General features: G+C 30.8%; 1 protein-coding gene across 3 annotated transcripts; it reads right to left on the bottom strand.

The window, feature by feature from the left end:
- Nucleotides 1-224: 224 nt before the first annotated feature.
- Nucleotides 225-26,164, bottom strand: LOC134686844 (SIN3-HDAC complex-associated factor-like). Of its 3 annotated transcripts, none has more exons than XM_063546654.1 (5): nt 26,062-26,164; nt 24,695-24,955; nt 22,683-22,848; nt 11,518-11,671; nt 225-8,043 (listed from the first exon to the last, which is right to left on the bottom strand). In XM_063546654.1, the coding sequence occupies exons 2-5, from the start codon at nt 24,920-24,922 to the stop codon at nt 7,746-7,748; spliced, it is 846 nt and encodes a 281-aa protein (XP_063402724.1). In that variant the 5' UTR covers nt 24,923-24,955; nt 26,062-26,164; the 3' UTR covers nt 225-7,745. The 3 variants fall into 3 exon arrangements, with proteins under 3 accessions (XP_063402724.1, XP_063402726.1, XP_063402725.1); XM_063546656.1 differs by lacking the exon at nt 26,062-26,164 and adding an exon at nt 25,617-25,704; XM_063546655.1 differs by lacking the exon at nt 26,062-26,164 and adding an exon at nt 25,501-25,607.
- Between the last annotated feature and the right edge of the window lie 90 nt (nt 26,165-26,254).

Genomic DNA, 26,254 nt, shown 5'->3' with positions numbered 1-26,254 from the left:
CTGTTTATTGTCATTTCGGGGGTCTTAAATAGCTTTTATGCGGTTTGGGCTTTGCTCATTGTTGAAATGTGACCTATAGATGTTAATTTCTGTGTCGTTTGGTCTCTTGTGTAGTCTGAGTCATCTCATTAGCAATCATACCGTATCTTTTTAATGTTTCCCCTCAATCAAAAGTCAGGGGTTGGCAGGTACATGCATGGCACAAAAAGAAGTAAAACACAAAATTCATCATTTCTCTGTATTTATTTAAACGTAGAAAACTGGACGAGTCTGTAAAATGAAAGTTTGAAATTTGACATTTAAAAATCTACAGGAATGTTTCAAACTCTACTTTCACTTTGTTCATATACACAATGGTTTTTAAAATGAAAATGAAAGTACGATATAAAAATGTTCAATTTCTCTTGAAAAGAATAAAAATCCATCCATTTTGGTTTCAATGTAAATTATATATTGCATAAACCTTATCAGTCAGACATTCACCTAGAGATTCGTCAGAAACAAAAATGAACTTATATTGTAAACTCATTATATTTCTTGGGTACCTGTTTGACATGGATACCAGCAGGACAAGCAGCAGTAGATCTAATATATTGATTTAAAATGATAATCAGAAGATATATCTTCAATTTTAATTAAAAAAAATTCTATGTACTTTTAAATCACATCCCTAAAAAAAATCTTGGAATTGATCCTTGCTGCAATTTTTTGCTAGTTAAGAAAAAGTTGCTATTTCAATGTTATTTAATTACACGATTTTATCCTCATTCTTGTAAGAAAATTGTACTTGGTTGCACACTTATTTTGTTAAGTTTTTCTCTTCATTCAAAATCCACATATAATAATGAATATACACTATTTACTAATTAACACATATATAATCATGTAATTAATTTCGACCAATCATTCATAACTTTTGCATTGTTTTTTTGCATGTTAATTATACTGTTCTAAACCAAATGAAAACCTGTCAATATGATTAATAATTCTTAATGATAAAGCATGCAGTAACCTTTCGCTCACACTGGAAAAAAATCTCATTTCTATTCCACTTTCATTCCTTAATTATATCTGTGGATCAACACTGTTCTGTAGCTGATCAATAAGGTGAATGTCCTAAGAGGACATTGGGGGCGATGATGATGATGGCTTAGCCAGCTGCTGACTCAATTCTGATTGTGCTTAACTGTTACACAGTAAATGATCCATGAAGAAAAATTAGATGCAATTTTGGCAGTGTCTGTATTTTGGAATGATGAAGTCTTATGAACTTTGGCAGTTTTCTTAAATTTTAATTCAAAGTAATAATTGGATCTCATGGTCATAATATGTATTTGAGTTTTTTTAGGTATAAAATGAGCAGACAGGTATTTTAGTAAAGCAAATTATTTAGGTGAAAATTACACTTGAGCCATTCCTTTGTGTGGTAATAAAGAGATCTATTTGAACACAAAAGTTTAAACATTATTTAAGATTTAACAGATGAAGCATTTTTTTGAAAGCTTTATTTATCAGTAATATACTGAACTAACAGCAACTAAAAATCTGGACCACTGGCCACCCAGTTGAATTAAAACTCACAAACTAAAGCAGTGACCCTATGAGCCAATATAATAGTTTGTGATGACATTTTATTTGGGTTATTTGCTAAATTTCGAAAGTCACTGTGTCAATAGACCTAAACATACAGACAGTGGAATTATGTTAAATTGCCCCATGCTGGAAGTTATAAATCCGATTCATTTTTTACCACATTAAAAAGTATTGATTTTATACAATGTGTTATTGTTATGAATGACTGAAAGATGGAGTATTTTCTAATGAAGATATATACTGGCCAATAAATGGATGGAATAATTATCAGAGATTCAACAAAATCCTTTCTATTGATGATAATTCTTAAATAAAACATTGATATAAAAATGTCATTTTTGTTGACAATGTGACAACTTAACACAAATAAATCACAAATAAATCATTCCCATTTTGAACAGGAAGTAAAATTTCTACAGTTCATTAACTCAACATTTTTACAGCAGTGATGGTACCAGTTCATATCTTGTTTTAAACAATTCATAATATCAGGTACACTCTTACTTATATGTATATCAATATAAATTTTTATCATAGAGATTCAAATAATCGTACTTCCTTTTTTAAAACAATGACAAAAAACTGGTACCATCCCAAAAGGATTCTGGTACTGAGAGACCAGTTTCTTTACAATAGGAAAGTGTACATTAATACAAATCCTACACAGAATAAAACCTAAAATACAATATCAAAACAAAGATAAGAAAGAACATACATCAGATCTTCATGCAGTGAAAAAAACATCAAACAATTTTCCTATCAATTCGAGTCCAAAACTATAGATATATATATTCTATGTATTCATATAATGAAATTATGTTTATGTCTATATTCTGTTGCTTGTTTACTATGTTTTAAAAATAATACCCGTCTAAATTTGTGACAATTTTTCTATAAATAACAAAAATATGTGGAGTCTACTTTCGTTAACAGACCAAACCATTGAACAAGTTTCATCAACAGACCACACAAAGGAATAACATGCTACCTTAATAAACAGCTTTAAAACAAGGAATTAGGCTGGAGGTCAGAGGGAGAAAAGTATTGTCTAGGTTTTCCTCGAGACCTTAAAATTTACACTCTAAAACTTAAATAACCTTGACTTATCTGAAAAACTCTTTTTCTCTCTCATTTTTTTTTAAAAAGATTAATTCGATAACATATCACTGTTCCTGACCACACTAACAAGGATAAACTTCATGTCTTATTTTGTATTCATAAGAGAATGACGGCCTAAGACTAATAAAATAATATCTTTTTAAATTTCATGTTGGGATCTAGTAATTTTTGCTTTATATCGTTTAGCAGGATAAAAATGTAAGTAAGAGTGAAAGCCCAAAATAGAGTGTGTATGGCCTGTTGATGTAATCACAGGGAAACATCATCCAGTTGAGGTATATCTATATATAGTAACAACAACAGACTATGTACAACACCACCTTGTATCCTTACACCAACAAAACACAGTGTAGCAGACTTTATTTTCATAATGAGGCTTATGTAAAAATGGTGCCTACTTGCAATTAACTGATCATTCAAATTATGTACTGTGTCCAGCCTACGGGACTCTACAGAACTATGGACTCTTTCAAAAGCTGCACTTAATTTTTTGTGTAGATAATTTATATTTGAGTTTTAATTTCGTTTGTTATATTTTAGTAAATATTTATAACAGCTGAGATTGAATAGTTTTTGCATTACAATTTGAATTTCCTAACAGTCAATTTATCCATCTAAGGAAATCGATGAAGGACTTTTCATGATAAGTTTTTTAGTGTTAATACAGTAGCATATTTATGAACTTATCCATTGGGAAATTTCCCCTGCTATTTTTTTCAGGGATAATGAACCAAAGAGTCTTTGCCATTTAATAGAACAATAAATACCTCTGAGCAAATTCTATAAACGAGACCAATAACCTTTATAAGTGGTAAACTTCTTTTGTTGTCAAACAATGAACTTAATAACTGAATTGTTGCTTAGAATAATTTAGTCATTATCTGGTATTCTCTATAAATGAACCATGACATTACCACATTTTGTGGGCTCATTATTCAATCCTGACCTTTAGTTAACATAGCTTTACAAATAAGGAGGAAATATATATAGATTTATGTTATTTTAATTTCTTCTTAATATCCTTTGTAAATACAATTACATCAAATGATCATAAACAGTTTTAAAAATTAGGTATTGACCCCTTTTAATGTGTCTAAAATTAGTCTGGAGTCTTATCGAAGAACTATTTCTGTCATGTCCATATATATCTTTTGTTTATAGCAAATTATAGATTGCTGGCTAGGTCTAAAACAAATTTCAAGAAATGATATTTTCCTTATCACAAACCAAATGTCTACAACATTTCAGTCTTATTTTTTAGTGGTAAATCAAAATCTTAAAAAATTATTTCATAAAAGTATATTAAATCGATTGGTTTCTCGGGAAACACTTTTTGAAACCTAGTCTGCTACATTGTGTGTATAATATTTACATTCAACATGGAGGTAAAAAAAAATGTACTAACAATATAGGACTATCTACAGTAGTAACATCAACACACTGAGATCTCTACACCATTAAATATTTGGTAACATTAATAATTTAATAAATAATTAACTATCTCAACAGTACACCGGTCTGACCATTCCACTTTGATCATTTATAAGAAAAGAAAAAAAACAATAAGGTGGATAATTTCCCATTCACCGGTGAGCATACTGGGATTAAAGATATCTATATACACAGAGAATTTACATTTAATGTCAACAACTGCTACAGGCCACTGAACTTTTAAGTATACATACATACATATACATATTTTTTCTAAGGGGTTAAAGGATTATTAGAATAAAAAGTTTGAATGAAATATTATTGCTTTTGATCAATGACATTCAAGGCTTTGGAATTCAACCTTTCATGAACCTTTGTGAACCAATACGTTTGGAATTGAGTCTCACCCTGAAAAAGGTTAATAAACATGATAAAGGATCATCTTCTAGAAACAAATCTCAGGATGGTTTAATTGTCTGCCTTGAAAGTCATTCATGGATATTAAGTAAATTCTCTTAAAAATCTAAGATGTAGTTTAGTTCTGTTCAGCTGAGAGACCCTAAAAAGTCATGGTCACATTAATACTGATAGTTCTGACAAGAAATACTTCACTAGTCTCAAAGATCCTTGTTCAGTTTTTAAAACAATGTTTATTTCTGTCCTGAACCTAGAATGAAAAAAAATCTAACAATTTTTAAAAGACCCTTTGCCTAGTTCCAGATCCTGTATTTAGTTTACTGGTTTTGTTTTGCTGGGTTACTGTACTAATGACTAGTTTATACAGATAATACATAACATACTCAATTTGTATAGAAAATTTAACATGCTGTGGTTCTAAAACTTTGAGTGAAAATCTCTTATTCCCCTAAAAAGTCTTATGTCATAGCACTACTTTTAGTCTGGTGAATTCAGAGATCAAATGGTCTCTTACCAGGGTACATATGCTTTGAATACAGATCTAAAAAGTTCTATTGAAAAGTCTACGGAATGGACAACAATTGGATAGAAGACTGACAAGATAAAAACCTGTGGAACAAAAATATCTATATTGCATCGACATAAAACAGGGCAGTTAACTACTGTCTAATCTAATATAGTAATACATCTTACAACTGCAAATATATCAAGTAAAAAAATTAAATAAAGATTTAAAATTCTTAGCAACAATAACATACTTTAAATTAAGTAACAGATCTAACATAATAGTTTAATAAATAAATGACTATTTACAAGTTAAAATGGTTTTAAAAGACAATGATTCATATTGATTAACAATTCATATCTGATCTTTTATTAAATATTAAAGTAGGTTTACTGACCAGTATCTTTGATTTTCCATACTTTAACATTATATAGGTAGATGTGTATTTAATATATATTGTAGGTAACCCTAAGGGTCTCCTTTTGCTTTTGCTGCATTTTGGATTCGTCAGTCAAAATTTGAAAATGTATTAATCTTAAACCTACTGACCAGAATGCTTGATAGTTATCAGCAAACCACATCTAGAGTTACACAAACAGTCAATTCTAGAAACATTTACTCACATTCAAATGACATTATATATTTTAAGTCACATTTCATAACGAATTGACAAAGTCAAATAAAATTCTACAATAATACAATGATTTAAATAAAAACACTGCTTTACATTTCAACATGTATGCACCATTTTGTGTACCACTGGAAGACTGTTACTGGAACACAGTAAGAGAAATTTATCACAATATAAAGAATTAAGATGGCTTGTTTGTTCGTTGAAATAAATAACCCATCAATTGCTTTTTTAAGTACCCAGAAAAAAGTCACTTGTCAATTTAAGAAATGCTGTCCCTCTTTTGGAAAATTCTTGAATTCATCACAAAAAGATGTTTAGATGTCTAGTCTCGTTAAATCTCCATTTTTGTCCATGTTTCTTATTTTCCAATAATTGAAATTCCCTGAGTAATAGATTAAACAATTGTATCTCTTGTATTTGAACTTCTAAATCAATTTTTAAAGGTATTTGAATCAAGTTGGCTGCATTCGGATACAACTTCCATTCTCTTTATGTGACAGACTTCTCTACACATCTGACAACATAATTCAGACTTTTTTTTTTCTCTCTGTTGAGACCAACTTCAAAAGTTAGCATCCAAATCATGTTACCATTTGCAATTTTAGTACCATATTTTCCCCTGTCTATTCTAAAAGTGTATTCTATGGTGCATGTCACTCCAATATTCTTACATCTATAAATAGAACAACTTGATTGCTCTCCTGCTCTCGCCCTCACGATCATACAATAAATTACACTCATCACCAATAACATGACCAAGTTGCAAAATGACTTTGAATTGTTTTGAACATTTATGTAAAGTCCTGAGTATTCATGAAATATCAAGTATCTCACTATGTAGGCCACCTTTTATCATGGTCAATTATTATACATTTTTTCTTCACGCTGATATATAAGTAAAAAAATCTCCCACGGCAGTAAAAACTTATTTCAAATTGATTGATGGGATGATTTAAAAAAAACATTTAACACACACTGTTTAATCCTATCATTTAAAATTTAAAATTCAATTATTCTATCTCAACAAATTTTCAAATCTTAATCCACAAATATTCCATAATGCATTTTGTACTTGGTACATGAAGATTTATTGCAAAAGTCATACAAAAACTTCCCTTTTGAAGGCAAGTAAATGCTGCAAAATTGAAACTTTTGAATTTTAACATTACACAAATGAGCTATTTCTACTAGCACACCATTCATCAAACAAAGCTCATGTAATCCAGGATTTTCATGTAATTCCACTGTTACCATGGATACTATAAACTGTTGTTACGATACATAAAACTATTGCACAAACTGAGGTAGAACATAAAACTGACCATCAACCTAATAATGTTTGTTCTTTAAAAAAATAAACTCATTGAGTTTAATAGAGTCAAAGGTTAAAACTACAAGTATTTTTTTCTTTGAAAATTTAAGAAAGATCCTTTTCTAAACAATTACATGAAATAAGTAAAAGATTGATTGTACATCAATTGTCTTTTTCAGGGCAGAATTGGTATAAAATAACAGAAAATAATATGCATACATATTAACAAAATGTACTTATGATACAGATGAATAAATAGTAAATAAAATTCTGTACAAAACACTGGCCAATTATTTATACAATTTCTTAAATAGGTATATGAATAAAGAAACACATCATTAGAAAAGTATCAGTTAATACTTTTTGCATAGATGTTATCTACAAATGTTCTTAATAACCCCTCCAAAGTGTTCTTAACTCTGAACTATGATACAAATTTATAATTAAAGAGCATTTTCTATTTATTCAAGAAATGCCAAATTTTTTCCTGAAATTTGAAATAAAAAAAATAAAAATAAATAAATAAATAAATAAAGGGCAGTATGCACTACCTGTTGCTCAGAGAAAGTATCTTCATCATACACAAACATTCCAAGAAGTAAATCCATCTCATTTCATATAACATCCTTTCTTCAGTTTCACAAAAATCCTGACAATTGTCTCTAATGACTAGACTGAATTAACACAGCACTCATTTATACTGGCAAGAATCATTCAAAAGTACACTCAACCTTTTAACATTCTAATGCCAGGGGCGGTGGCTGTGTAAATGAACTAACTGCCGATGAGTCGGTACATGGAAACGTCGCCAGCGTCAGGTCTGGTGGACTATTTTCTGATATACTGTCTGTGTCAGAGTAACTATTACTACTCGTTGTGCTCTCAGTATCGTCAGTTGATTGACTTCTACGTAATTCTGCTGGTCGTGACTTACTTCCCTTTGCACAGGTCCGACACGGTTGTAATAACTGAGGATCAACTAATACTTCACCGTTCATACCTTTGAATATGATTCCACAACAAACTTGAGTTCTGAAATTATAGTAAAACATTAATGATTAGATTATAAATCATAATGAATTCACCAAATGTTGACTTTTAATTGGACCTTCCTTTCATTAGTGACAAGGACCATAACTCTGCACAAAATCATCAGACCAGTACAAAATTCAAATTGATCTGTAACTTGTCATGATAAAACAATAAACTAAATATCTAAGAAATATCTTCTAGCATGAAGAAAAAAACTTCGGAAAATTGATTTGCCACACTGACAGATGGACAGGCAGACAGACGGACAACAGAGTGTAAACCTTGTCTTTGTCAGTAGGGTACTCAAAAGATACAGAACTCCCTCTGCTCCAAAGAGTTGAAAGTGAAATAGATAGAACCATCTATCATATTGCTTTAAAAGTCTGGCACTCTTGCTTCAAGTGTGGACTAATTTTCAAAATGAACAATTGCTTGATAGTTGCTTACTTAATGCCCAGTAGAAATAAAGAAGGACAAAGACCTCGTCTTAGAAGACTTAGTATCACAAAAAAGCAAAGCAAAATTAATTTTGTTTGCACTGCATCTTCATTGAGGACCACATTCATAACACTTGCCTAGGGATGAGGCTTTTTCTCAACAATGTGCTATATCAATTTATATTTAACCACATGAAAAAAGATAAAGACTACACCTACACTTTAATGTTAACTACTTTCCCTTAGATCAGACATACAATATTCTAATATTCCTGTGATAAAACTTATAAAATGCCATAAAATTGTTATGTCTCCAGTAGAATCAATATATTGTGCACTCCATATCACATAATAGTTTTAATACAATGTAATAGTTTCATGTAGTGAGAGTATTAAATGATGAGGACTTATAAATAGTTAGAAATGGTTAGAACCAATTGCAGAACTTTACAACTTACATTGATAAGTTTTAGAACTTGATAATATTATAAAGGGTACTTCACTCTTACCTAATATGAAAGAAAGGAGAACGGACATTACAATAAGTTTATGACCCATAAAACTTACTTTCCATTTTTTTCTTAAGACTGATTTAATACCAAAAATCAGATAAATTAGCCCAATTTTCTCTCAGTCATACTCTTTCTCTCTCTCTCTCTCTTTTTTTTTTTTACAGGAAATTCCTTTATATAACAGCTCAGCTTTCAACACAGTAATTTCTTATACAAAAATAGTTTGTTACTTTCAAATTTGACCCCCTTTTCCCCTCAATGTGACATTATGTAACATGTCTACCTACCACCACCAGGGCAATAAATAATATTTCATACAAATATAAATAGAATACAGTACACATATGTATCCTCATTTATGATAAACTATAAATGATGTGGGTGTATGCCTGTAATATGTGTCACAACTTGCAAAACACATATTCATTGTTATTAATTTAAGTGCAATTTGCATAAAAAGTTTATTCAATATAAGTTTCAGTGAAATAATCTGAACAATGATTTTTTTCAAGTGAAATTTGACAAGTGCCTCGATTTAATCAGTTAACAATCACACTTTGAAGTATAAATTTGCTTAAGGATAAAAGGCCTGATGATTTAAATCTGTGAGTGGGCGTGGCAACTCACCTGGTTAAGATGCTAGGTATTTATTATTCCCACACTTGTAGAAGGACAATCAAATTGACACTCAAACATTCACTGAAGTGTGACCTCTACTTTAACCATAAATAATTTATAACCTGACCCAACCACACTTAACAGACAAGAATGCTTATGAAGATTTACTTTCTATCTAGCACCCCACCCAAAATAAAAATATTCAGACTTTACTAATTTAAACACATTCAATCTAGTTCTAAAATCAAACTGTTTTAACTGTTATATCCATGTTTTTTTCAATCTTTTTCAAAGATGGAAATAACCACTTGCACCTGATAGTACATGCATGTTAATGCTTGGTGTTCATATGCAAGGTTAAGGACAAATGTAAATTTCGTGACCACACAAGCATTTCGGTTCCGAATATAGAAACCTCCCCCTTTTAACCTCTAATCAACTAAAATAGAATCTTTTGTCTTAAAAAAAAATGACAGTGTCACCTTCAATACTTAATATCAGTTGATGATTTGACATATATATTTTACAGAGATGTCAAAATGACTGACAGTTTTGTACTACAACTTAAGTCATTAATATGTAATCATATACAAATGAGACATGAATGCAATTATAACACTAGAAATGTCTTTATAGCATGCAATAATCAGGTAACCTTAAAGTGTAATATTGTACTTAGGCCAAATAAAAACCCAAAAAACTAAATAATATGTGTTTTCTGTCTGGCAGTAAAAATTAGAGTAAGATCTGTAGATAGATCAGATGATTTTTCCCCAAAATATTCTACATGGATCCAGAGGAAAGTGCACTGCGCCTTGACATGTATATACTTTATAGCTAAAAATGTCCATACTAAGAATGTTATGGCATGAAAATGTTTGGTTATAAAGCAGACTAAACCTTATTCTACATTATAAATTTTGCTGGTATTAGATAACATCTATTGAGGCTAAATAACTTAGAATAAATGTACTGTACACAAAAACATACATGCCGGTAGTCTGTTTTTCCAATTTACTCAAATTTATATACTGAGGTTTTACTGTACATGGAAAGTAATAGAGTACTTTTAATGCTGAGTGTAGTTTTTCTACTGAGAATATCAAACTATTCATCAAGCTCATCTATCTATCATATGAAACCAGAAATAAGTTAATTAGATCTTAGGCTTTTGAACTTCAGTTGAGTTTATTGATTTTTTTGTAGCCAAGGACAAAAACTCAGTGCAAAAATGTTTGCTCAAGGTGAGTATACCAACACTAACTGCATTTCTTAGTGCAACAAAAAGTTATTGAACCATTTACCCCACCTACTGATAATTTGTTTATCTGTATTGATTTTACTTGTCATGAATTCCTGGTTCAAAAATTAACATGATGTAATTGAATATATTTCACAAAATGATTAGGTGACTAATACATTTATTATTATAGGATCTTACATGTAGTATGTGAATTTTTTTTGTCAAAATAGAGTAAAAGACTCTGTTTTTCTGGTTTGTGCCTGTGATGAAATTAGATTATAAGTACACAATACTCTTTACTTTCTGTATAAGAAGGAAAATCTATAGTCATTGTGACTCCATATTTTTTCATAGTTCTTACACAATACCAAGTCAGATTATACATTTCTCAAATCTAATGGTAATTCCTTATTCTAAGAAAAAATAATTTTCTCTTGCAAACTATAATACTGACCATTTATAACTATGTTTTTTTTATGTTTATATTTGTAATTATTCAGTCTGTATTAAATGTTGTATTTGTGTTTGCTTGACCCATATGGGTGTATTTGCAAATAAAATGTTTATTATTAGTAATCAATAAGAAGGTGATTATGAGACAGGATTGTATTTGGGTTAACAGGTTTGGGTTATTTTTGTCTATATACATGGGTTTTTTACTTACTTTTTCCAGTAGGTGAGATCTAAGAAGGGACTAATTCTGGGATCTGTTGACTTTCTCTTCTGTTTATTTGGTTTCTGTAGAGTTGGAACTGTGATTTCTTCTTCTGATTCTTCACTGTCACTGAACATATCTTTATCACAACTGTCTTCATTTACTGTAAAGAAAACATAATGGTTACACTTTTGATGGAAGATATATTTACACAAATATAAGGAGATGGAAGGGTACATCAATGAGACAACAACCAAACAAAACAAAAGATTTCTTGAGGTCATAATTGAACATTCGATTTACCCCCAATGGAAAATTGTCTTTACAATATATATGGATGCCAACTTTAAAATCTCTAATGTTCAGTCTATGTCAATGACAATGGTCATCAAAATTCAGGACATAATAAGTGACAAGTTATGATCCCTTCAAATTACTCAAAATAAGTGCCTTATACATGTATTCCCAGTCAAAATGACTTTTAATTTCAGATTTCCTTGGCAACAGGTTCAATTTAAAAGTAATAAACAAAATTCTTATATATATATCTGTAATAATTCCTTAATTGATGATCAAAATGTGCTGACTCAAAACAACATCACTTACAAACTATGAGTAATCAGAAATATATGTAAACCACAAAAACAACTGTGGCCAGAGAGACCCAATAATATATTACCAAGGTGACTTTTCATTTGGGAGTCCTTGGGACATTTAATTCAGATTTTGTTACATTGACTTTAGGAAATATTATGGACATTTAAACAGGGGTAAAAATCATGTTTCAAACCACTAAGATTGCTGTGAACCTGGTAAACTTTCAGGAGCTTCAGGATCATGGGTACCAGATTGTTTGTACAAGGTATTGAACTGCAGGTTAGGATATCATACTTTCTAATTAAAGAAAGTGTCACCTACTGCACTTGAAAGTCAAGCCCTCTGCTAATCTAGACAAAACATCATTTAAATAATTGTTACCCAATGTTATAATGAGTACAGTGATCTGAAATTGATTCATTTCTTATCTTTGATCAATTGCATCCATCAATACCAATTAGTTCTGCCATTCTATTTTATTAATTTAGCAAATAGTAACCTAAAACTTATTAATAGCTTTATTTCAATCAATATTACAGCACTAAATACATTTTTCTTTTTATAAAATTCCAGATGACACATCCAGCTTCTGAATGCTTAACCAGTAGAGGATGCCTATCTCTCTCTCAGATAATGAAAACATATGCACACATCAAATGCTTCAAAGGAAATTTATTAAAAAATACACCACTTATTAAATTACTGACATGATGTAACTAAATCAATAACCATACCAGGGAGGAAGTGGTGTAGAAAATCTATTTATAATATATTCCAATCATGATGTGCTTAACTCAGGTCATTTGCATAAAATATTTTAAATAATGTCAGCTGTGCATTCCATTCTCTGCTGTGGCCATCAGTATTGTATATCTAGCCCAATGGATGCAGTGTTAACAAGACACACAAGGTCAGATCCTGGAGTAGATAATGGATGATTTAGGCCAAGTTAATTTGTAGGTTTTGGAGTTAACGCTCACTACTACTGTCATTGCATTCAACTTGAACATCAAATATGTATATTTTAGCACATTCCATGAAGAAGGGGACAGTTTGATTTTTGTAATGAACATTGAGTATATGTTGATACTAAGCTCCCAACAAAACAAAATCCCTAGAAATTATTTACCATTTAACTTGAGACTGGGAAAGTACAGAAAGGTAAATTAGTGCATCCATCAATATCATCAAATACATAATATTCTTCACTTTAACTATCATGTCAGGACACAACTTCTAGGTCAATACCCTGATTTCAATATACAAGTATTCTTAAGAGGACAGTTATTCATTCAATATCATGTCAATACTCATAATTCAATATACAAGTTTTCTGCAAATGACATTTCTGGGTCAAAATCAAGATTTCAATACACATGTAATTTCTAGAGCTGCCACTGTGTCAATAATACCCTGCATTCATTTGTGAACTCAGTTTTCTATAGAATGTATTTATTCTTCTGTTAGAATACTAACTGCATTGATTAAGAGTCCTCTTTGACAAATAACAAATCTTTTGAGCAATAAATAAAGGGGTAAAGGACCCACGAAGAGCTATTTACACAAATAATTATATGAAATTAAAATTTATCATCCCCCAGGGCCCTTCCCAAAAGTGGATATCATAAGTATCTCGCTATTAGTTAAATTTTTTCTTTTGACCTAGCTGAGAGACTACATGTACTGCAGGATGTAGGTAGCATAACAAATATTTCCTGATTAAAATTGACGTCAGTCATTAATAATTACTGTAGTCTGTACTGCACTGACCTTAATATTGTTTGAATAAAAAGTGAACACATATATATATGTATATCATTTGAAGATAAGTCTTTTTGTGTCAGTCTTAAGTAGCATGTTTTTTTGTCATACCTTTGATGTAAATTAATAATCTAAGTAATAATAAGCAGACAAAATGATTCCTGGTAGGTCAGTGTTCAAAATGTTAGTGTGTCCATGGAGCCTAAGCAATACTTAGCATGGCTTCCAAAATGGTCATATTTACTGGTCATAACTTATTTGTTTTTGTCCAGCATATATATGGATATAAAAGCAGACAACATATTTTATTCAGGAGAAAAGGCCCTCTATTTGACTTGACTTTTAGCCTATCACAGATACACTGGTTTGAGGTTTATGCCTTCTTTTTCAGATTTTAGGACCAGGAAAGGGGTTTGACAAAATGTAATGCAAGCAGAGAGCAGAAATTCTTTTTTTTGTTCAAACAATAACCCCTACACACCAGTACATACATAATAAAATAAATCAAAGATCAATGGCTTAACTGACCATGACATCACATAGTATCAGCTATAACAAGATTATATCTGATTTCCTGAATAAAACAGATGCCAAGTCCAAACAGTGACAGATGTTAATGATTACCCTGATAGAGAGTCCTGGTTTAATTAGGGGAATGTGTAAATAGCAAAACCAGAAACTAAGAAACCAGAAATCAGAAACAAGAAACAAGAAACAAGAAATTAAAAATTATCTAATATTGAATATGTTTCTAATAACTAATTATAATTGACCTGATATAAATACACATGTATAACTGATAAGGACTCTGATCTTTATGCACCTGCTGTAGCTGAAAACCTTATCAATTGTAATAAAACTTAATTATATACAAACAAGTGTCAGTTCAGTGTTGGATTTTTAATTGTGTTGAAAGGTTGACATTTTTTATAGATCTTTTAAAAGTGTGTTTACTATAGTAAAGGGTTGCTGATGTAAAACAATTATAAAGTTTAAGAAATATCACCTCTGAATTTGATTTATGATTTCCTTTCTTTCCTTTTTTCATTGTTTTAATAAGTAAATCTCATAATCATCTGTTCAACCAGTCGAACCAAACTTAAAATTTAGGAACTATGTCTTAAAAAGTTTTCTTACAGGACGTATAATGGTATACCGTTGTCCGTCTGTCCTTCTGTCCGTCCATCTGTCCGTCTGTCTGTCGTCAACTTGTCGGACATTAACTCAAAAATGCTTTTACCAATTTGCAAGAAACTTTGGTGAATTGTTTATATCTATTGACGTGAGCTTCCTTTCGATTTTAATAAATTTCAGATTATTGTTTCCGAGTTATGGGGTTTTATTCATTAAAAAAGGGGGATTTTCCAGTTTTCGGACAATAACTCAAAAATGCTATCAGCAGTTCTCATGAAACTTTGGTGAATTGTTTATATCTATTGACGTAAGCTCCCTTTCGATTTTTATAGATTTTAAATTTTATATTTCCTAGTTATGGGATTTTATTCATAAAAAGGGGTGATTTTCTAGTTTTCAGACAATACCTTTATTGCTTTGAGCAGTTTTCATTAAACTTTGGTGCCTGGTTAATATCTATTCAACATTACATATTTTTTATATTTTTAAGGTCTTTCCTCTCCGTGAGGAAAGACCTTATTGTTTTTCGCATGTTTTTTTTTTTTTTTTTTTTTTTTTTTTTTTTTTTTTTTCATCCAGCATTTGTTTGACATGGCCTCCCCTCGTTTCTATTGGAGTTATCAAAACCAAATATGGACCATCGGTGGACCTCATTATGAAGTATTACCAGATGAGGCTGTGTAGGATTTCATCATCCCCTTTAGAAGTTATCTCCCTTTTATTGATTTTTTTCAACATGGCCCCCCCTCGTTGTTTTTAAAGATATCATGATCTTATTTGGACAATAGGTACATCTCATCATGATGTATTACCATATGAGGCTGCATATAATTTCATCATCCCCTTTGAGAGTTATTTCCCCTTGAAACAATTTCTTTCCTTTGCTCATTTCTCAAAAAATGTTAGAGATAGAATCGATTTGAAAACGGCAACATGTACAGGAACAGATGGCAATGTTAATGAACATATACAATCATTTTGTTATTAACCCTTATAAGGAGTTATTCCCCTTGAAAAATTGTATACAATTTTAGAAAAAAATCTATTTCAAGAACTGGAAGTCGTAGAGACTTGGGACCTTCACCAATAATCTTTAATTCATGTGACCTTCAATATGCACCCAAGGTCAAAGGTCAAAGAGTGCAAAAAAAAATTACGCTGCAATTTCAAGCTTACATATTAGGAAAACGATAAGACTTTGCTGCCTACATACAGCGTATAAAATGTTCCTCTCGACGAACTCTACATTTTATATAATAAGCCCAAAAATGTCCGACCGTCTGTTCAAAAGTTACAACGGGATGATTAATAAAAGTATAGTATTTTGTGTATATCTTTTTAAAGGTAACAGATATCAACCTACTATAAACTGAAAAGATGATCAGTAATTCAAGACCTTCAATTTGAGGTCAATGTCAGGTCATGATGAAATTTCACCTTGACCTTCACAATATACTATGACCTTGACCTTGTGATATTTGAAAGGTCAAGTGGTCCTGAGTTGAATGGTGGTAGTCCCATGTCTCCACGGCTTCCGGTTCTTAAGTTCGGTATTGCATCATATATTTGATGATTAATTGTGACCTTGGTGAACTTTGAAATTGTCCCATTTCTTTTTCTATAGTGTTGTCCTTTAACTGCAGATCATTTACCATTTAACAGATTTGAGATATCTATTGTCGTTTTAGAGATAATGCAGTTTGAAATTTTTCGAGCGGCGGCAAGTATTTCTGTAACAACAACAGCTAACCACTTAAAATGTTTAAGAAATTGAAGAGATTGACATAGTTATATGTTTAACCAAATACCAAAAACATTCCATGGAAAAAAAACACCCAAAAATAAATTTGAAATTTTCATGTTTTGCATTGACTTTGTGAGTTTCATAACTTCTATTTATATAGTTGATATTGCATCATTTTTTGCACTTTGTCAAATGGGGTCATCTGATATATCAAATTGAAGGTCTCAATAAACTCTACTTAAAAATGAAAATTTTAAACCTCTTTTTCATCCCAGGTGGAAGGATGGGGTCATTTAGTGCAAAAATTCAAATTTCTCAGATGGTAAGGTTGTCGCATATCAAATGAAAGAACATAAAGCGTACATTTCAAATTTCAAATTGACGTCCCCCAAAAATTAGTTGGATGGGGTCATTGAGTGCAAAAAAAATAATTTCTTTTACAATAGGGTTGTTGTATATCAAATGAAAGGTCATGATGTGTACATTTGAAATATCAAATTCCCAACCTCCAAAAATTGGTTGGATGGGGTTATTAAGTGCAAAATTTAAACTTTTTAGAACTTGGCGTTGTCGCATATCAAATGAAAGCTCATCTACTATGTGTTTCATATATCATACTTCCGATCTCAAAAATGAAGGCGGATGAGGTCATTAAGTGTAAAAAGCGAAAAGTTTCAGAAGGTATGCTTGTCGTATATCAAACGAAAGGTCGTACAAAGAACATAACGAAAACATCACTTTTACAGGAAAGACCTTTCAATTGTTTTACAAACAATTGAGATACTAGTTTTTCTAATGTTTTTAAGGTCTTTCCTCTCCGTGAGGAAAGACCTTATTGTTTTTCTAATGTTTTTTTTTCTTTTTTTTCTTCCAGCATTTGTTTGGCTCGCCCTCCTACCGCTTCTATTGGAGTTATCAATACCAAAATTAAACCATCAATAGACCTCAACATGAACTTTTACCAGATGAACTTTTGTAGGATTTCACCTTCCCCTTAAGAAGTTATCTCCCTTTTGTTGATTTTTTTCAACATGGTCCCCCCAAAATGTGTTAAAAGATATCACGACTTTATTTGGACAAAAGGTAGATCTCATCATAATGTATTACCATATGAGGCTGCATAGGATTTCATCATCTACTTTGAGAGTTATATCCCCTTGAATCAATTTCTTTTATTTGCATTTTTTTCAAAAAGTATTAGAGATAGAATTTAATTGAAAATGACAGCATGTATTAGAACAGATGGCAATGTTTATAAACATAAACAATTTATTTGTTATTAACCCTTATAAGGAGTTATTTCCCTTTAGAAATTAAAAATATATTTTCAAAAATTTATATTCGAGAACCGGAAGTCATAGAGACTTGTAACCTTCACCAATAATCTTAAATTCATATGACCTTTAATATGCACCCAAGGTCAAAGGTCACCGAGTGCAAACAAAAATTACGCTGCAATTTCAAGCTTACATATTAGGAAAACGATAAGACTTTGCTGCATACATACAGCGTATGAAATGTTCTTCTCGACAAGCTCTACATTTTATACAATAAGCCCAAAAATGTCCGACCGTCTGTTCAAAAGTTACAACGGGATGATTCTTAAAAGTATAGTATTGTGTGAATATCTTTTTAAGGGTAACAGATATCAACCTACTATAAACTGCAAAGATGATCAGTAGTTCGAGACCTTCAATTTGAGGTCAATGTCAGGTCATGATGAAATTTCACCTTGACCTTCACAGTATACTTTGACCTTGACCTTGTGATAGTTGAAAGGTTAAGTGGTCCTGAGTTGAATGGTGCTAGTCCCATGTTTCTACGACTTCCGGTTCTTAAGTTTAGTATTGCATCATATATTTGATGATAAATTGTGACCTTTATGAACTTTGAAATTGTCCCAATTCTTTTTCTATAATGTTGTTGTTCAACTGTATATCGTTTATCATTTAACATATTTGAAATATCTATAGTCCTTTTAGAGATAATGCAGTTTGAAGTTTTGCGAGCGGAGGCATGTATTTCTGAATCATCAAGAGTTTACCACTTAAAATGTCTTAGAAATTGAAGAGGTTGACATAGTTATATGTTTGACCAAATACCAAAAACATTCCATGGAAAAAAACACCAAAAAATCAATTTGAAATTTTCAAGTTTTGCATTGACTTTGTAAGTTTCATAACTTCTATTTATATAGTTGATATTGCATCATTATTTGCACTTTGTCAAATGGGGTCATCTGATATATCAAATTGAAGGTCTCAATAAACTCTACTTAAAAATGAAAATTTTAAACCTCCTTTTCATCCCAGGGGGACGGGTGGGGTCATTTAGTGCAAACATTCAAATTTCTCAGATGGTAAGGTTGTTGCATATCAAATGAAAGAACATAAAGCGTACATTTCAAATTTCAAATTGACGTCTCCAAAAAATTGGTTGGATGGGGTCATTGAGTGCAAAAAATAAATTTTCTTTTAAGGTAGGGTTGTTGTATATCAAATGAAAGGTCATGATGTGTACATTTGATATATCAAATTCCCGACCTCCAAAAATTAGTTGGATAGGGTTATTAAGTGCAAAAATCAAACTTTTTAGAACATGGTGTTGTCGCATATCAAAAGAAAGCTCATCTACTCTGTTCCATGTATCATAATTCCGATCTCAAAAATGTAGGCGGATGAGGTCATTAAGTGTAAAAAGCGAAAAGTTTCAGAAGGTATGCTGTCTTATATCAAACGAAAGGTCGTACAAATTACAATACGAAAACATCACTTTTACAGGAAAGACCTTTCAATTGTTTTACAAACAATTGAGATACTAGTTTTTTCTTTTTTTTCTTCCAGCATTTGTTTGGCTCGCCCTCCTACCGCTTCTATTGGAGTTATCAATACCAAAATTAAACCATCAATAGACCTCAACATGAACTTTTACCAGATGAACTTTTGTAGGATTTCACCTTCCCCTTAAGAAGTTATCTCCCTTTTGTTGATTTTTTTCAACATGGTCCCCCCAAAATGTGTTAAAAGATATCACGACTTTATTTGGACAAAAGGTAGATCTCATCATAATGTATTACCATATGAGGCTGCATAGGATTTCATCATCTACTTTGAGAGTTATATCCCCTTGAATCAATTTCTTTTATTTGCATTTTTTTCAAAAAGTATTAGAGATAGAATTTAATTGAAAATGACAGCATGTATTAGAACAGATGGCAATGTTTATAAACATAAACAATTTATTTGTTATTAACCCTTATAAGGAGTTATTTCCCTTTAGAAATTAAAAATATATTTTCAAAAATTTATATTCGAGAACCGGAAGTCATAGAGACTTGTAACCTTCACCAATAATCTTAAATTCATATGACCTTTAATATGCACCCAAGGTCAAAGGTCACCGAGTGCAAACAAAAATTACGCTGCAATTTCAAGCTTACATATTAGGAAAACGATAAGACTTTGCTGCATACATACAGCGTATGAAATGTTCTTCTCGACAAGCTCTACATTTTATACAATAAGCCCAAAAATGTCCGACCGTCTGTTCAAAAGTTACAACGGGATGATTCTTAAAAGTATAGTATTGTGTGAATATCTTTTTAAAGGTAACAGATATCAACCTACTATAAACTGCAAAGATGATCAGTAGTTCGAGACCTTCAATTTGAGGTCAATGTCAGGTCATGATGAAATTTCACCTTGACCTTCACAGTATACTATGACCTTGACCTTGTGATAGTTGAAAGGTTAAGTGGTCCTGAGTTGAATGGTGCTAGTCCCATGTTTCTACGACTTCCGGTTCTTAAGTTTAGTATTGCATCATATATTTGATGATAAATTGTGACCTTTATGAACTTTGAAATTGTCCCAATTCTTTTTCTATAATGTTGTTGTTCAACTGTATATCGTTTATCATTTAACATATTTGAAATATCTATAGTCCTTTTAGAGATAATGCAGTTTGAAGTTTTGCGAGCGGAGGCATGTATTTCTGAATCATCAAGAGTTTACCACTTAAAATGTCTTAGAAATTGAAGAGGTTGACATAGTTATATGTTTGACCAAATACCAAAAACATTCCATGGAAAAAAACACCAAAAAATCAATTTGAAATTTTCAAGTTTTGCATTGACTTTGTAAGTTTCATAACTTCTATTTATATAGTTGATATTGCATCATTATTTGCACTTTGTCAAATGGGGTCATCTGATATATCAAATTGAAGGTCTCAATAAACTCTACTTAAAAATGAAAATTTTAAACCTCCTTTTCATCCCAGGGGGACGGGTGGGGTCATTTAGTGCAAACATTCAAATTTCTCAGATGGTAAGGTTGTTGCATATCAAATGAAAGAACATAAAGCGTACATTTCAAATTTCAAATTGACGTCTCCAAAAAATTGGTTGGATGGGGTCATTGAGTGCAAAAAATAAATTTTCTTTTAAGGTAGGGTTGTTGTATATCAAATGAAAGGTCATGATGTGTACATTTGATATATCAAATTCCCGACCTCCAAAAATTAGTTGGATAGGGTTATTAAGTGCAAAAATCAAACTTTTTAGAACATGGTGTTGTCGCATATCAAAAGAAAGCTCATCTACTCTGTTCCATGTATCATAATTCCGATCTCAAAAATGTAGGCGGATGAGGTCATTAAGTGTAAAAAGCGAAAAGTTTCAGAAGGTATGCTGTCTTATATCAAACGAAAGGTCGTACAAATTACAATACGAAAACATCACTTTTACAGGAAAGACCTTTCAATTGTTTTACAAACAATTGAGATACTAGTTTGTTTCTTTTTTCTTTTTTCTGGTTTCTGATTTCTGGTTTCTTGGTTTCTGGTTTTGCTATTTACACATTCCCTTTAATTAGGTCATATTGACTCAGCTGCTTCCATAAATCCCTTAATGATTATCCTAATATCATAAGCAATGTTTATACAATTTAATTAATCCAGTAATCATCCACCCCCTACTGTGAACACACACCCATGCAAAGATGTGGGTAGTTTTATTGCAAAAATGTTATACAACATTTATCTCATAACATTCATTTCCTTAAAAGGACTCTCATTAAACATGTTAAATGGCAGATGAAAAACAGTCACATAACAATAATAGAGCTAGTAATTTTCTCAATAGTTTTAGAAACATTTTTACTATAAATCTAAATCATTATTTTTTTTCCAAAACAAATTTATTCTCAACAAAAAAAATAATTCTTTGGAATTCACATCAATGGAATAATAACCCTTTATGGTACCCCTTATTGTTTAAATACCAGAAGAATAAAGAAATGCATAGTGATCAATGACCTTATCATCCATGTTATATAAAAGGTTTTATTTGAATGCTAAAAACAAGTATCAAGTTACCATCTTTCTAGGCTATCAATATTTAAATGCTACAAGTGCAGACTTAAGGCTACTGACACACTGAGCTAGAAACTGACTAAATTCAATGATATGTAGGCAGATTCAACAGACTGATGTAAAAATATACTGATATCAAATTGCAGTATTTAATGGAAAAGTGTGCTACATATGATATTGGACATTGCAACAGTTGTGAGCAGTCTCCTAGAAGTTCTCCTAATCTCAAAAGCATCAGACCTATTATTTCTAATTCAATGTATATACACACATGTATGAATAAAAGAAGATGTGAGATATTAAGTGTACAGTAAACATAACAAGATCAATTTTTCCATATCGCCATATTATATATATGCATTCCTATTTCCAAATTATCTATGACTGTCACTGTGATTAACAATTGTACATAAATAAAACAGACAAATAGAATTTAACTGAAATTTTGGTAAAATTCATCTATGGGCCTGTTGATTGTGAAGATTGACCATAATTCCATTTAGTCCGAGTTAAATAAGAAACAGCTAAACAATTTTGCACATGAAATATAAATATGTCTGCTTACTTGAAGATTCATCAAAGAATGATGTAGGACTTGATGAAGGTGTGTTGTAAAGAGATTTCCTTGTTTTGAGTGGAGACTTGTATTTCCCCATTGTTGGACTCAGCTGTTGTTTACTTTTTAATTTGGTCGTTGATTTTATTCCTGGTCCAGCTCGTGCGTCTACAACCTGTCAACGAGGGAAAAAAAATATTTCAATACTATTTAGGATTATAAACAATATTTCAATACTATTTAGGATAAACAATACCTAAACTATCATGACTATAGTCTGATAATAAAAATAAATTTTCTTTTTCAGCTTTAATCAATAGTAATTCAAATTACAGTCTGCACCAAGAAAGTTTTCAACTACTAGTGTCCGCAGACCAATACTCTGATATTCATCATATTGCTCCAAACAAACTTTTGCAAAAACTTACTTGTCCAAATAAAATTGTACTGGTCCTGGGCATCGGACTAGTGTCTAACTGTGCAGACTGAATTATCAAAATATTGTCAATATGCTTCTGATGCATTTTAATACTACGTGACAAAAACCATGGCAGTAAGAGAGTCTGAATCTGTATGACTAGTTGAGTTTTATTATTGATTTACACTAAAAAACAGAATGTTGTCCAAAAATGAGCAAACTACTACATCAACAAAAATACAAAGACCTTGGATTACACACAGTTTCACATAGAAATATATTTTATTTATATATACAGTCAACCTCCTATTCTTTAAATTTTCAGGGTGCAGTAGACTGTTAAAAGCAGTCAATGACCTATTTATACTTTAAAACCGAGATTAAAATGCACATATTTTATAAGGACACTACACTCAAACAGGCAGGTGCTTGTTTAGCCTTCATACAAAGTTCAATTTTTTGGTGGGAAAGCAATAAACCTGATAGGGGAACAGAGAAATATTGTCATTTAACTTCAATTGAGTTTTTTGTCAGCCCCAAGAAAGAAATATTACAAGTAAAACTAATTTCAATTTAACTTGTGTAATTATTTCAATATGACCTTTCAATAGGAATGTCTGATAATGTAATATTACATAAGAACATAGACCAATACTGGCAATAAATAATTATATATATGCTTATGTTTTATTAGTTCCAAATAAGCCTAAGTATCAATTAATCAAACATTGTATATATTTTTTTATTTACATTAGGAATTAAATCTGTCTAGCTCAAATTTTAGTTACAGCCTCATTACAAATAAGGAAGTAACACAGACTTGACCTATTAACATAATCAGATTTCATTTTATGACATTGATTACACAGAGTTGATTAACAGGATGAGCCTGTCTAACTTCTAATATTCACTGCATGTCAACATGTTTTTTGAGGAATCTTTACACCCTCTAGAGGGTAATAAATAACACAAATATTGTCAGTAATTATAAAGGAAAGTGTCCCCCCATCTTACAAATATCTGATAGATGTCATCAAAATTGATGATAATTGGTTTCAGATATTATCTAACACTATGAAACAATTATCTGATCCCCTCTTTGAAACAAATTACACACATTTCACAACTTAATAATGTGGTGTTTTCCGAATTTATTGTTCAATCACTGCCCCCAGGTAACTTTACTTATATATATCTATATTTGTACCTATTTTTTTTTTGAACATTTTTTTCTTTAAATTTTATAAAATATGTATTTTTGGATAACATATCTTTTCTGGTACACCACAAGATCAATCATTAGTAAACTGAAGGTCAATACATATGTATTATGACCTGTCTTGAGAGTACATACTATGTCAGGTAACATGACCTACTTCTGACACACACATTGATCAGTCCCTGTGTAATCTATGGAATTTAAACTATGACAAATATTTACACAGCACAAAACTTCAGCTAGCCAGTATTAAAATATTCACTATTCTGAAACAAACTATTTTTTTGAAAAATCAATAGATTGCAAATACTGCCCTAATTTTAAATTTTCTCTCTCTCAAATCAATTTGTTTTATCTAATTAAAAGTCTAAAACACAAACTTACATGATGCCAATGTCTGTTAGTTCCAGAGGGGAGCTTTTTCCACCTTTTCACCAAAAGTACACATGCATTACATATTTCACCAGCACGTCTTTCTTTAATTCTAAAGCAATTTTCAAAGTCACATTCATATCGCTTGCTGTCAGTAAAGCGAGAACTTGATGATTTTGCACGGCATATACAACAGCCGTTATTGCTCCTATAAATCTTGGGTTTATGAAAACTGAACATCTTTCCTTGTGTATGTATTTGTTATTTTTAAATCTGAAAATAACAAAACTTCGATTAATAAATATAAGGATAAAGAGAGTATGTATGATAGCAAATTGCATGAGACAAACTCTTCTATTAAGCCTGACAGTTCACATAAGTGTAATATCAAATATATCTTTAAAATCACCACTAAAAGAATGTTTCAATAAAAAAAAAGAATGTTTCAATAAAAAAAAGAATGTTTCAATAAAAAAAAAGGGAAAATAAAGTAGCAAAATTAAACTTACATTTTAATATGATCTCAATTGTTTTTTTATACATGTTTAAATATGTTACAAATCTTAATATTTTACTGATAGTGATAAAAAATTAATTAATTCATAAGGCATCATAAAAAGGATTTGTATTATACAATCTTGTTAATGAGGCATGTTACACAATTTAAAAATCCTTGTCCAAAACTGAAGTAAATATAAATTAAAAAGTTCTTTTATATGATATAGTATTTCCAATTAGATCATAACAGTTCACTCCACTTAACCCCTTTGTACTTAATTTTACTATTAGTGTTTTATCAATATTAATGTCATTCCTACAAATCAATAAATTCCTTCAATTCCTATATTTTATAACATATTTTCTTTTGCCTAATCAATGGTTATTCTGATTATGGTGAACGTCCGCTTTCTACATATATGATAAATCGACATACCACCAATCAATAGGCCGCTCTGGGTAATTGTGTCAATGACCGTTTGGACAAGGTTACGCTTCACGGCGTTTTCCTATTTTGGAACAAAGGAATTTATGATTGGCGCAGGCCCAGATCGCCCAGATCAAGTTCATCGTGTACATACATGTGCACAGTTTTTCACCAAAAATCTTTAATTTCAAAACAGGAAATAAATATTAAATCTTAGAATTAATCTTCAATGTAAAATAAATCATAAACTTTCAAATTTGACAACTGTCACAGTTAGTTTTTTCGTAAAAATTGTAAAAATTGAGAAACCGCTCCTTACACACCGGTAACAAGTGATATGCCATTGGTCATGTAATAACGTTTTTTGAAAAATACAGAATGTAACAGCTCACAATTTTCAACGAAAATTATAAATAAATGTCTAATAAACAAAGTTTAACTCAAAAATTCTTACCGGAATAATTTTTTTCAGAGCTGAAAGACTTTTTCTGTCCGTTTGTAAACTACAGATTTTTCAGATGATCGCCTGAAGTGGAACATCAATGAACGCGCATGCGTATTCAAATTTATTATGACAACAGCGCAGGTGCTTTATAATAAAAAAATAAAATCATCTGAAGTATAATTTTGTTATTAAAATATTAAAT

The sequence above is a fragment of the Mytilus trossulus genome, chromosome 10 (genome assembly GCF_036588685.1).
Source record: "Mytilus trossulus isolate FHL-02 chromosome 10, PNRI_Mtr1.1.1.hap1, whole genome shotgun sequence".
Lineage (NCBI taxonomy): Eukaryota > Metazoa > Mollusca > Bivalvia > Mytilida > Mytilidae > Mytilus > Mytilus trossulus.
This window is presented reverse-complemented; position numbering and strand designations above follow the sequence as displayed.